Consider the following 14,575-nt stretch of genomic DNA (forward strand, 5'->3'; position numbering starts at 1 on the left):
TACATAGACATTTGCATAAATGCCATTTCCCAAACCGACTTCGGCCTGTTTGCAGACGATGCGAAGCTCCTGGAAGAAGCTAGTGCATCATCACAAATCGAAAACGACTTGGACGCCCTGATAGAGAAGCTCAAAGAATGGTAACTTTCATTAAATGTAGCAAAATGCTCTGTCGTCCATCTTGGCCACCAAAATCCGAAGACCTGACAAAATCTACCTGCGAAAAGAACCTAGGTGTAATTCTGAGCTTGGACCTCAAACCAGAAAAGCATATCGGCCTGGTTGTGCGTAAAGCATCAAATACTCTCTGGATTTAACTCCCTCGCTAAATTAAATTTGTCTCCACTTAAAGTCCGGCTTGAACGCCTTATTCAGCAATTTGGAAAATCCGTCCTAGATAATAAGAGCCACCAATCAATACTACCCGAACCAGCCCCTCCCAATAGCCGAATTCGGTTACAAAATAAACTTGTACCCCCTAAAGTACGAACTAATCGTTACGCCAACTCATTTGAGCCTTTCTTCACATCAATTTTTAATGCTGAGTCGTAGTGTGTGATTTTTGTTTATATGTGTGATTCTTGTGAAAAAACTGAATTTAGCTATGCTACGATAGTTTTTAAATATACCGATCTCTCTCTCTCTCTCTCTCTCTCTCTCTCTCTCTCTCTCTCTCTCTCTCTCTCTCTCTCTCTCTCTCTCTCTCTCTCCCCCTACGATACCTTGAAATTTACTCAAAGATCTCAGCATACACAAGCTACGTCAGGCCACAGCTTGAATACGCCACTGTCATCTGGTCGCCATATCTCAAAAAGGATACTGACAGAATAGAACGAGTCCAGAAACGCTTTGTAAAAGGACTTCAAGGATCCAGAAACCTTCCGTATGACGAAGCTCTAAGAAGGCTCACTCTCTATAAACTTGAGACAAGAAGAATGATCTTAGACTTAAAAACCCTCTTCAAGATAGTTGACGAGAATTTTGAAAACATATAAGACAGGCTTTTTCAAATAACTACCCAAAGCAGCACAAGATCGTACAGTCTGCAATTAGAGCCTGTGAAGATGAACATTGTAAGATCTAGTTCTTACCATCATTCGTTCATACCCCGGGTCATCAGGGTCTGGAACAAACTGCCCTCTCTCTCTCTCTCTCCCTCTCTCTCTCTCTCTCTCTCTCTCTCTCTCTCTCTCTCTCTCTCTCTCTCTCTCTCTCTCTCTCTCTCTCTCTCTCTCTCTCTCTCCCTACGATACCTTGAAATTTACTCAAAGATCTCAGCATACACAAGCTACATCAGGCCACAGCTTGAATACGCCACTGTCATCTGGTCGCCATATCTCAAAAAGGATATTGACAGAATAGAACGAGTCCAGAAACGCTTTGTAAAAGGACTTCAAGGATCCAGAAACCTTCCGTATGACGAAGCTCTAAGAAGGCTCACTCTCTATAAACTTGAGACAAGAAGAACGATCTTAGACTTAAAAACCCTCTTCAAGATAGTTGACGAGAATTTTGAAAACATATAAGACAGGCTTTTTCAAATAACTACCCAAAGCAGCACAAGATCGTACAGTCTGCAATTAGAGCCTGTGAAGATGAACATTGTAAGATCTAGTTCTTACCATCATTCGTTCATACCCCGGGTCATCAGGGTCTGGAAAAAACTGCCATTCCCAATCGAAAAGATGAAATCACTGGAAGTCTTCTCCAACAGCCTAAACATAAACATATCATATCTCGAGACTTTCAACGTAGGACGACTTTAAGTGGCAATCGTGTCGCAGCCGATCCAATCTTTGCCCTGCCATAACGTTTTTCTTTTAATAAGGTGTCAGTTATGTGGAAATTTTGTATTGAGAGGCGTGAGAAATACATTATTAGTTCTTGCCAAGACTGTACAAGACTCACAATTTTAAGCAAAGCGCCAATGACGCAGTAGATTTCAGACATTTACATTTGGGAAGGAGAGTTTCATTTATTCTTTAACAGTAATTTCTGGTCTTTTCGAGTTTGAATTATTATAGGTTTTTATTTCTACTTATCTCAAGCTTAATGTGGCCTCTACTCTTCTTGAAAAACTTCTTTTTCGGATTTTTTTTTTAATTAAATTCTTTTTATTGCCAAAGTTATAAGTTTATCAACATTCGCCGTCTCAAAATCAATTCTTTTTCAACATCAAAGTTTCATCAAAGTACCAAAACTAGTGTCAAAGTAACAATATCAAAGTAACTAAGTATCAAGGTAAACAAAGTATCAAAGGAAAAAGATCATCAAAGTAACAATAAGCAACTTACATAACTTACAACACTTGCCCCGAAGATAAAAGTTGCCCAGTCAGTCAATCAGTCAAAGTATCAAAGTAACAATAAGCAAATTGCACAGCTTACAATCCTCCTCTGGAGCTTGAGTAGGGTCGGAGGGGTTCAAATCCGGAAAAAAAGCTATTCGGCTTTTGGACTATTTTGAACAAAATGGCTATCTCAAACTTTTCACCAGATGCATTTGGAGAAAAGGGATGGGGCTGGATCCCCTTTGATCACTTTTGACTCTTGAAGAAGAGCTAGAACTTTCAAACTCTAGTCGAATGAGCCCCCTTTAAAGTGAATTTCCCTCCAAAGGGAAACACCCTCCACGAATTGTGTGCAAAAGCAAAAGATGGCTAGCCCTCAACCCCCGACACACTTCCTGGCTGAAGGCCTTAAAACAGAGATCAGCAGCGGCAGTTTGGACTTTAAGGGTCTTTTGTCATATTGGAGGGTCTTTAACCCTCCAAAGTGAATATAACCACCACATCCAAAAAACATTAAATGTTAGCAATGAACAGCTAGCATAACATCCGACCCGTGCCCTTAAAAAAGGAAATCGAACTAAGTTGTAATCACATGAGCCTTCTCCAAAGTCTATGCAGCCACCTCTTCCATAAACATTATACGTAACAACAGGGAACTGACAGAACTTATAGCCCCTGCCCCAGGGGCTGGGGAGTTGTCAACCCCAGAAGTTTTAGACTATTTTGAACAAATAGCTATATCGAAATTTCGATAGGGTCCACTTTTGGGAAGAGGTGTAAGGGGCGGGGGGATGGTTGCTCTGTGATCGCTTCTAACTCTTAAAAGAGAACAATAGCTTTCAATTTCTAATCAAATGAGCCATTTTTTTTAAATGCCGAGTTTTGGGGAAAAATAATAAATAAACAATAAAATATCGAAGCCTTATTTGAAGGCAACCTTCTAAAATTTGGATCAACTGTACTTGGGGAAAAGTTCGCATTGAGGGAGGATAGTTCCCCTCTGATCATTTTTGACTCTTAAAAAGAGCACTACAACTTCCAATTTTTTCCATCAAATGCGTCCTGTCTGAAATTAATACGACCAATCCTTCCATAAAAACCTTGTATGTCACGGGGAATAGCTTAAAAAACAGAGGCATTGTTATAGGATACATGGACTATTTTGAATAAAATGGCCATTTAAAAATTTGGATTGGATTTATTTCTGAAAAAAAGAGCGTGTGGGAGCGGGCTAGCTGCCCTCCAACCACTTTCGGCTCGGACTAGAGCTTTCAATCTCTAATTGACTGAGCCCCCTCCATAATTTATACGACCACCTCTTCCCTAAAAACTTTCTATGCTCCCGGGACATGGCTTACAACACTTGCCCCCAGGCTCTAGGGGTTGTGTCATTCCCGAATTTTTTGTTGTATGATCATTGATCTATCCAGGACAGAATGGATATATCGAAAATTCAATCGGATTCATTTGGGAAAAGAGGGCGTAGAGGGGGAGGGTGATATTTGCCCTCTAATCACTTTTGACTCTTAAAAAGGGAGCTAGAACTTTCAATTTAATCATTCGAGCCCCCTCCGAAGTTTATAAGAAAACCTCTTCCATTAAAACCTCATATATCCCTGGGGAATAACTTTCAACGCTTGTCCCCGGGTTCGGGGGGGGGAGGTTGTATCGATCATGAAGTTTCTGTTATCTGATCTTTAAAACAGTTTGAACAAAATGGCTATCTTACAATTTTGATCGGATGCATTTGGGGAAAAGAGGGCGAAGGAGGGGGGAGGGGTGTAGTTACCCTCTGATCACTTTTGACTTTTAAAAAGGGGTGTAAAACTTTCAATCTGAAATCAAATGAACCCCTTCTGAAGTTTATCCGACCACCCCTTCCATAAAATATTATATTGCCACGGGACATAGCTTGTAACAGTTGCGGCTCCATCTTCCAGATCTTTAACAGTTTTATCCATGTCCTCTACTTAACACCTCTTTAAATCATTCTTTAATGCAATCTGCACTTAATTTACTTCCCCTTCTTTTCACATGATCGATCACTCAAATAATTCTTATACAAAGTCCCCTCCTCCTCTGTTAAATACAAAGCACTCTCACTAATATTCATAGCTGCGTTTCACAAACTATTCCTAAAATAGTTGTATTCATCTTCTATATTGCCAAATTTTAAACTCTCCAGTTTATTATTCAACTGTTTCAGGAAAGTTTATCTCAGATTCTCATCTTGGAGTCTACTAACGTCATGGCTTCCCGGAAGGTAGTTACCCTTCCTAAATTTCAGCTTTATATTAAGCCTATATACTACTAGATGGAGATCTTTGCTTTTAACATCAAAAACAGCATTCCTATATGCTCTAGTATCTTGTATCGATCCTACTAGGTTTACCATACATTTTCTTTTCCCAGGCCCAAATTACCTAGACAAGGATACCATCTATCCCTGTTTCCACCAATCCGTGCATTAAACATCATGAAAAAAAATAAATATATTCCTACATAGGAACCTATCTATTTGTTCCTTTTAAGCCTTTCCAAAAATCGTCCTAGCCACCTATTTAGTTTAGGCGAAAACGGACGTCCTTGACTGTATTAGTTTGCCAAAGCTATGCTTTCAACATTTGGATAGTGACATCATCCAGCATTCCAGAGCAAAAAAAAAAAAAGGAATAAATTTCTAACATGATTTATAATGTGTACTGACCAATATAAAAGGTAAACTTACGAGAGGCTACAGAAAGATCACAAACAGCCTTCTTCTTCTCAGAGCCTCGTGTACCTTCAATGTAATTGCTTTCCATACTTCGATCCTTCTTTGGAACAAAATTGGCATTCAGGTTTTCGTCATCCGCACGTCTAATTCTCGCCTCAGGGATTGGAGAAGTGTTCAATGTAGCTGGAAAAAGAAATGATTCTATAAATTTACTTAAAACTATACTCGCAATATTAAGAACAAAAACTTCGTTAATACTGTTACTATTGCTACTAATATTACTGCTACTACTGAGGCTAATCCTATTAAGTTGGCATTTTAGCGAATGTTTAGAAGTTTGAGCTGAATCGAAACATACACTATGTATATGCATGTTACCAACCGGATATATCCGCGATATCCCAGGTAGGGCGTAGAGCATCAAGTTGGAACTATCTGAACATATAAGGGGATTGTTGAACTAACCAAGAGACATTACGTGCCACTAATCGTACTAAGGATAATGATATTATGGTGAAATTTTCGGGAAATGTTGAGGGGGATGTTGGACTACAACCAAACACACTATGTCTATGCAGGTCGCATAAGGACGACATCCTCAACATTCCCATGAATTTTCGCCCTAATACCCTTAGCAGTAATCACAGTAAAGGTAGTAATAGTTGTGGTAGCAGTAGTAGCGTGCACATATTACCTTTTGGTCAATTGATCATCATCCCTGAAATGTCTTACTAATTATCCTTGCCTGCTCTTGACATGCGCCCTTATGAAAACCTGAATGTGAATATTGTGTTTTGATTTGATTCAACAATCTCCTCAACATTCCCTGAAAGCCTTACCCCAATACCCATAGCCTTTTTGTACACCGCGCATCGAACATGTCCACCTGTCCCAATTACAAATCCTATACGTAAAGAACGGGGGAATTGCATAACTTGCAGCCGTTGCCACAAGGGCTGTGGGGGAGTTCTCATCCCTAGAGGAACAGTTATTGGACCTTTCAACTATGTTTGGGTGTTTTGCCCAACATATTCACCATCGAAATAGAAGAGAACTCAAGCCCTTGTCTAAAATTTTGAAACTTCGTAATGTTTTTAGTAGGATGTCACGGATGTGTATTTATTTGCTTGTTTTTTTCCTAGGCGCGGTCGTATCCAACAATTGGTCCTAGAATATGATAATCAATACCTTAGTTAATATTTGAGTAACGGCTTAATAATTAAGTTGAAAATTAAACGGTGCGTTGTGGGTGGTGCTGAACGAACGAAGAGGCAACATTTCCATGTTACTGCTTCTACTTCAACTACTATTGGTATTACTACCGCTAAAGCTAAGCGTATTAAGGTGGAAATTTCAGGAGATGTTGACCTAAATCAAAACGCACTGCATGCAGGCATGTTATCAAAAGGACATATCACTAATGTACCAGGAACTACTAAGGGTATTAGGTTAAAACTTTCAGAGTACGTTGAGGGTGATGTCGAAAAAACTGAAAGAAACTATGGGCATTTTAAGTTCCCTAGTGCTGCCAGTGTACATGGCACCAGGCCACCGGTATCAGCACTGATAAAATTAGTATAAATCAACACGACCGTAACAGAAAGTGGGGTTTTAGAAATTCTGCCCTCGATAGCGTTCGTGCTGTGGGCCTGCCACAGCTACAACCACTATGGGTGCGACAAGTGTACTCTCCTTGGCGCGTAAGTGCCACGATATGGGTCCACGGTCTCTAGTCCGAAATTCTTCTCCGAAAAATCTTACTTTCCCTCAGGAACAAGATCTTAAGTAGTAAAGGGCCCTTTTCCTGCACTGAAAACTTTATCCTCTCTCTCTCTCTAGACTATACCTAGGCAAAATATGCTAAAGTAAGTCTACTTAGAACAAAAGTAAAAAAGCTTACTATTTTAGATCGTATCACACAATATACTGAATCAAAAAATACTTATACCTCCTCTACTTGGTGCAAAGAGTGCACGAGCAGAGCTCGACAGACCAAGCCAATAACAAACCTCAAGGGGCGATACACAGACCATTCGTTTTTCTATGATGAATGGACCTGCTCTCCTTTTCTCCCCCGGCAGTGTCTAGCCGTTAAAACTTATTTTTATGGCCAGCAGATGACTCATGACTCAACACTGTTGTTTTTGGAAGGATTTTTTTTTAATAAAAAGTAAATGCATGAGAAGTGCAAATATATTATTAACTTACGTTTTGTATTTAGGTTAGCAAATAATGGCCACTGAACTACCTATTTTCATCTAATTAAAGCACCGCGTTAAATGACATATCACCGCCTCTGTTCATCTTCAGACATTAAAATAAAGGTCAAACTCTTTAGAAATATCTGAACTTTAATAAGGGTCCGTATAAGTATGCACTTAAAACTAAGTAAGTGAGTCTATATGCTCCTTCAAAGGTCGGAGTAATCATTTAAGAAAAATGGATTTTCAGAAACTTGTTTACAGATAAAGCTGCTCTTACAGCTGTATAAAAGAGCGAGTAGAGGAGGGGTGAAATAATGAGTACCAGGTGGGAATGAATTTTACTTAAAAATTAAAAGGATATTATCTGATAATTGGGGAAAGGGCCCCAATCACCCCCTTCTAAGACATATGACCGCTAGACCCAGCAGTCTAGCTGGAACCTCATGAGTCGTGTTAGAGAAGATGAAGTTAAATACAATTAAATTCAAATTTCTTTGTCTTCATATCCACTTTGCAGGTGCACCTCCTTATTCTTCCTTGTCCGCCTCATACTTCCTTCGCCTTAGCAATCCCACATTGCAGATATTTCCACCTTTCCAAGGAGTATAGGGTACCATGAATTCTGAGTCTGTTTCTAAAATCCCCAATTCCTCCGTCGTTGCGAATAACTCAGGGATGTCACTATGATCCCTGGCAAACGACAAACTAGTCCAGGAGAAACACGTTTGCGAGTTTATGTGCGGGGACTGGGGGGTTGATGCAGAGACTAGATGTTTTAACGGTTCCTCAAGATAAAGTATATCAGTGGCGGGATAGCAGCTTTCTGTATTGCTAGCAGATGGAATGGTGAGTGGTGTTAAAGTCAGGGGTGGGTGGAGATTCCGAGATGAGGATATGGCTTTTTGGAGTGTCTTGGTGTTTAGATATTTTCTCTGGTTCAAGGCTGCCCAAGTAAATGGACAGCTCAAGGGGTGGCTAAAGGTTGAATAGTGATAGTGGGGGGGGGGGAATGACAAGGTTTAAAGCATTGGCGAACCGGCTTAGCCTGCGGGATTTGGGGCATCGGATACCGGCTAGCAAATACCGGATAATTTAGAATTGAGGTGAAGCTTTCAGCAAATCTTTAGGGGGATTTTGAACTAAATCAAAACACATGATGTACAGTAAGGTAGGATAAATGGGCGTATCAGTAAGTCCCAGGGACTGTAAGTTGAAACTTCCACAGTATATTGAGGGAGATCATAATTCATGTTTAGTCCAAATAAACGAATATTAGAGATTGATTCCACCCCCCACAATGGGCCACTTTCTATATTTTCCTGATGCTCATAGACAGTTAGAAAAATAGGGATCAAAATGTACTTTTTGAAGCATCAGGCAATCCACCCTTCGCATACACATTGACCCACCGAACCTTTTCCAAATTACCTGATGTGCAATCATACGTACTGTACATACTTTTATCAAAACATCAAGGGAATCCACATAGTTAACCCTATACAGGCCGATATAGGAATCTGTTTTGCGAAAAAACATAAACGCTACCCAAGTGACCCTACGGCCGTAGCATTAATAAAAATCGTTTATTGACAATATTGGTACAAAATTACTGATTTACCTCACGTAGTTAAAATACAACATTAGCCTCTTAGATACACCAAAATGGTTAATTTACTTAATATGAAAGGCCTTGAAGCAGTTGTTTTTGGCCGTAAGGCACAAAGCCACGTGACACTTTTCGCACTCGAATGTTGTATAACCTGATTTGCACTCTTTACAACGGCTCTGTTTCTCAGATTTTCTCGGCCAGTGATCGACTCCATCTGACAGAGAGGATATTGCTGGCCTAATTCTGTTGCGGTTACGAACTGGACTTGGTCTCGCTTCAACGTCTGCGAAAAATTTAAACATCATCTGCGAAAAGTTAAGAGACAATCTCGTAAATCAAGAGATTAGAAAGCAAACAAGCTCAATAACTTACTTTTAATCCTTTGTCCTTAGTGAGTCAACTATGTTAAATCGCAAGAAGTCTCACTTTTCAGCTGCTATTATGCTTTCATTACATTATGCTTTTGTATTTCCCTATCTGTCATGTCGCTGCTTTGTGTGGAGAATAACAAATGCGCCCTCTGCCCTCTTCGTTCGCTCCAGAATAAAAAAAAGTTAAAACAACATTTTGTCTCGCAAGGTATCCTAAGGTTAACCTTTACATAATACTGGTCTATCATCCCTCTGTAAATAATTGGTAAAAGAAACCTAAGTTAGGCCTAATCAGAATACGTTGGAGTCTTACACCCATTTAACTGTATCCTATACCCATGTATCCTATTTTTGTTGCAGAAGCACTCTTCATCCAACCCTTTATTCTTCATGACTGTTTGTGTTGCCTAAATATTCAACACCAATTAAATATTAATCACCGCAAAAAGGCCCACATATCTCAGTCCCTTTTATATTGGATTGATTTTGTACTACATTTATTTTATATTATATATCATATCATTTATTTATATCCTGTCCTGATTAATTTTAAACTGTTTCTCCTGTTTTGAAACTAAATTTAAGGTAAAGGGTTCGGCACTAGACCCTTAAAGTCCCAACCGGCGGTGCTGATCTCCGTTTCAAGGCCATTCAGCCTGGAAGGGCAATCCAATTGTGAATAGTATATTCCTAATTAAATTACACAAAGCCTATTACTATACTAAATTTAGGACTATGCTTAACCTTTAATCTCCTTGTCCATAATTGTCAATTTTTTTTTCTTCATGGTCTAAGGATGAGTAGGTTATTGATTTAAAAAACCTTCAAAAACTTAGAAAGGTAAAATTTGCCTTTCGATGTCTACATTCAAAAACACGTAAAGAAAAGGTTCACCCGATGATGTCTTCTCTGCCTGTTTATTTTTTCTAGTACATTGTTAAATATATTTATGATTCATTGTCATTGGATTGATAACAGCTCAAGAAACTAAATTCAGCGATCAAACATTTGTTAGTAGAATAAAAAAAAAATTATGTTGTTATAACATGACAACACAATCAAAAATACTATATATCTGAAAGGAAGGGCTTGAAATGGAGGTAATATGGATGAAGATTAGTACTGTATTGGACTAGAAACACTTAATTGATTGTTACAAAATAATTTTATCTCAACATGTTTGTAATGTTTAACTAGTTTGATCAATATTACGATTTCAACAAAAAACATACTTTTAGAAACTATCTTTTATGTTGTGTTTTCAATATAGCATAAATAACAATAGAGCCAATCCGATGTTCGGATGGGGTAGCAACATTGCATTTAGACACAGAGAGATAAAACTTCAAGGAAAAAGATTTTCAATTATTAAAAATAATGGATTGTACAACTTCATAATATTAAGAATTTTTTCAAGACTACTAACTTGCAATAAACTTTGTTAAAACCCTAAAAGAATTACCTCATTTTATATTATGTCCCCGGACCCGACTGGAATTGAAAATGGAGCATATTAGACATAAGATCCGATCACTCATTTGTAAGATAAAGATACCTCAATTTTCACGTTTTCCAAGATTTCCGGTTTCCCCCTCAAACTCCCCCCAATGTCACAGGATTTGGTTGGGGTTTAAAATAAGAGCTCTGAAGCACAAGATCCTTCTAAATATCAAATTTTATTAAGATCTGATTACCCGTTCGTAAGTTACAAATACCTCATTTTTTCTAATTTTTCCGAATTACTCCCCCCCCCCAAAAAAAAAAATCCCCAAAGGGAGCGGATCCGGTTCGGTTAAGTCAGTCACGTATTGTGCTTATTCTTCCCGCCAAGTTTCATTTTCCACTCTTAGCCTTTTCCTAGATTTCTGGTCCCCCCCCCCAACTCCCCTCAATGATGCTGGATCCGGTCGGGATTTAAAATGAGAGATCTGAGTTACGAGGTCCTTCTAAATATGAAATTTCATTAGGAATTAACCCTCCCCCCAACTCCCCCAAGGAGAGCGGATCCGTTCCGGTTATGTCAATTACGTATCTAGGACTTGTGCTTAGTGTTTCCATCAAGTTTCATCCCGATCCCTCCACTCAAAGCGTTTTCCAAGATTTTAGGTTTCCCCTTCCAACTCCCCCCAATGTCACCAGATCCGGCGGGATTCAAAATAATAGCTCTGAGACACGATATACTTCTAAATATGAAATTGCATTAAGATCCGATCACCCGTTCGTAAGAAACGACTATTTCTAACTTAATTTGGTCTGGTCCCTGATACGCCAGCCAAATTTCATCGTCCTAGCTTATCTGGAAGTGCCTAAACAAGCAAAACCGGGACCGACAGACCGAAAGAATTTACGATTGCTATATGTCACTTGGTTAATACCAAGTGCCATTATAAGAAAAAACAAAGATGCTGCATATACACAATATTGTAGCTCAAGCAACTTATATTGTTTTTCAGGCCAATATATTTTCCTCGTTATTCAGGCCAATGGACGGTAAGTTTCCTATATATGGGATTCTGACAGGCGGTTCTAATATTGTACTTTCTGTTTTGATCTGACCTTTTTTCGGGAGTTATGGGCTATTACATTTCTTAGTATTGAACGTGATCGTCTTTTACTAGGTTGCTAGCTACCGCTGCAAACCGGATAGTGTGCATAAGGAAAAATATCTTCTTCTGAGAAAAAACGAATATTTGCACTTTTTTTCAGAGTAATCACGGCTTACTTCAAATATTTCACTTACGTTTTCTTAGCGACGTCCTTCCAGATAATGAAAACTGCGGTTCATCTATAATTCCATCTTTAGAAGAAGTTTCTGATGTATAACCAATGAATGAGTTTTCAAGCAAGCTCTGTGAAGCTAGAATAAAAATGACAGATTAAAAAAAATCAGCAAGATGAAAGAAGCACAGACAACATACCTGCAAAATAAAACCAGAAAAATAAAATGAAAATAATACCTGAATATATATATATATATATATATATATATATATATATATATATATATATATATATATATATATATATATATATATATATATATATATATATATATATATATATATACATTTGGGTTCAAATAATGTTTTTGTATATGTTTATCGGCTTATAATAGTATTAGAACATTTTAATTTATTACTTTTATTAGCAGCAAAGCCTGTCAGAAAACATACCTGAAAAATAAACAAAGAAGTGCTATCGCAAACTATTTATGAGGATTAGAAAAACGTTGTCAAATCTTTAAAAAAAATTGAAAAGGGCTGCTCCCCTTCTCTCGCCAGTAAAAATTTCCCTGAAAGTTTCAACTCAATCTCTGGGCCATGAGAAAAAACAGAGCAGACTCAACGAGACTTTTAGTTTGGAAATACTCCATCCATAGGGAAAGGAAACTCGATCCCCTTTTAATTGACTGCTTTATTTATTTGCATGCATAAAATGGTCTGATAATTTTTTTTTCCTCACCGGGTGCAACATTTATCCAACAAAAGTGTATATTCTCACGATACCAGAAATCCTCAACTGGGTCTCGAATCCACGGTCTACAATTAAAGATTTACTGATCAGAGATTTACCAACTGTGATAGCAGGGCTTATTTAGTTGGTTTTACACCCTGGGGATACTTATGTTTAAAATAAACAGGTTCTATTTGTACTTTATAGATTTAGCAAATTATTAGAAGTGTGCACTTTCTCAACATAATTGTACCTAATTACGCTAACCATGATATGTCTAATATGTCCAATATATCTGCCTGATGGTTAGATACTTCTAACGAATCTAAGTTCGCAGCTAACTTGAAGAGAGCGAACAACTTGTCATTAATTTTTTTTTATTTTTATTTTGTGTTTATATACTTTTCGTAGTAGGCCTACAGAAGTCACTCAATTATTATGCCCTAGTGCAGGTTCTGTAGTTACTGTAGCCGACTTTTTCACATAAATATCCTCTAGTAGGTAAGCACAAGAATCTAGAGAACAGAAGATAGATAGAGGGTAAAAATATTTCTCCTCTTCTTAAAATTGGTCTTAGTCGACATAAAAAAAAATGAAGTGTTCCGGATATCCCTAGGGTCAAATGTTTGCAACCACTTGGTGATCTTTGCACTGCCTTCCAAAACTGTTACTGCTTATACTTAAGTGTACTACGCATAATACGATGGCATTAAAAAGAATGAAAACAGTTTAGAGGAGTAGCCCATAACAGAATGACCTGTGAATAACCCTAGAACTGTGAATATGAACACGTTTCTAACTATCTTACCTTAGTATAGGCCCTATGAATTTCCTATTTGGTGTCAGAGATGAAATCTAGCATGAAGAATTTTAACTTTCCCTTTTTCAAGTGCCTGGTACTTAATATTGTTATAAGCAATGTAGGTTAACTTTGAAAGACCCTCCCCCCAAAGGAAAACTGAAAAAATTGAGTTTTAAACTCAATTTCTTTGAGCTTTTGGGATTCAGGCAGGACATAAATATATTTTTCCCAGATGGATTATTAGGTGCTTATAGTAAGCCAATAGATTACTGGTCTTGACCCACACATCAAGATCTTCCTCCTCCTCCATCCATAAGGATGTAGCGCTGCTAGAAAGATGTGCCAGTAATACCAAAAAATTTAATGTAACCAAGCTAACCTTTACTGAACAACTGCACGGTCTGAAGTGTCAGAAAAATTTTAAAGGTCTCTGAGAACTGCTAATTGATATACTTCCCAAGACAGCATTCCCCTAATTAAAAAAACAAAAACAAAAAAAAAAAAAAAAAAAAAACAACAACAACAACAAAAAAAAAACATAACGAATACCTCTTGGCATACACAGAGTATACACACTGATTTCTTTCCAGCCACCACGAGGAGGATAAATTGAGCCATCAATGTTCTGTAGAATTCGATAGGGTCTGCCAGGATGTGGTCTGTACATTAATCCTGTTCCCTCTGGAAACTGAGCCTTCAAGGTCTCTAAGGAAACATACCCATTCAATACTTCTATTTCAAATAATCGTTCATCAAATTCCGTGTTAACGGTTATAAAGTAAGGATCCTGAAAGAGAAAAAAAGCTATGCTATTACCACGAGCGGGTAAAACAGAGCAAAAAGTCTATTGGCTCATTCACAGTTAAAATAATACCGCCGAATCAGTAGATCGACGTTCTATCATATGTATTAGTACTATGGTTATTATTTTTGCCCTAGATTCATCTAGAGCGGTACATTGAATTGGGGTTCATTCGATACCAACCTGAAAGTTCAAGCACGCTTCTGAAGCTCCAAAACCAATGGAAGGGCATCGGGGCACTTCCAACATTTTTTGTCCGGGCAAGCACCAGACAGCCACAAGGCATTGTATCAAAACTCAAATACAGGCTGACGATTTTGTTTAAAAC

The 14,575-nt window shown here is 38.1% G+C and overlaps 1 protein-coding gene across 4 annotated transcripts in view; it reads right to left on the reverse strand.

Moving 5' to 3' along the window:
• The window catches only part of LOC136043874 (uncharacterized), a 68,212-nt gene that overhangs the window by 13,817 nt on the left and 39,820 nt on the right, over positions 1-14,575 (reverse strand). For 3 of the 4 annotated variants that reach the window (XM_065728845.1, XM_065728846.1, XM_065728844.1), the window contains 3 exons: positions 13,995-14,232; positions 11,931-12,047; positions 5,019-5,189 (listed from right to left, as the gene is read on the reverse strand). In XM_065728845.1, coding sequence (XP_065584917.1) covers positions 5,019-5,189; positions 11,931-12,047; positions 13,995-14,232 — 526 coding nt within the window. Of the gene's footprint in view, positions 1-5,018; positions 5,190-8,774; positions 9,103-11,930; positions 12,048-13,994; positions 14,233-14,575 lie in introns of those variants that run through there. The other variant, XM_065728847.1, reaches the window with a different exon arrangement.

The sequence above is a fragment of the Artemia franciscana genome, chromosome 2 (assembly GCF_032884065.1).
Source record: "Artemia franciscana chromosome 2, ASM3288406v1, whole genome shotgun sequence".
Taxonomy (NCBI): domain Eukaryota; kingdom Metazoa; phylum Arthropoda; class Branchiopoda; order Anostraca; family Artemiidae; genus Artemia; species Artemia franciscana.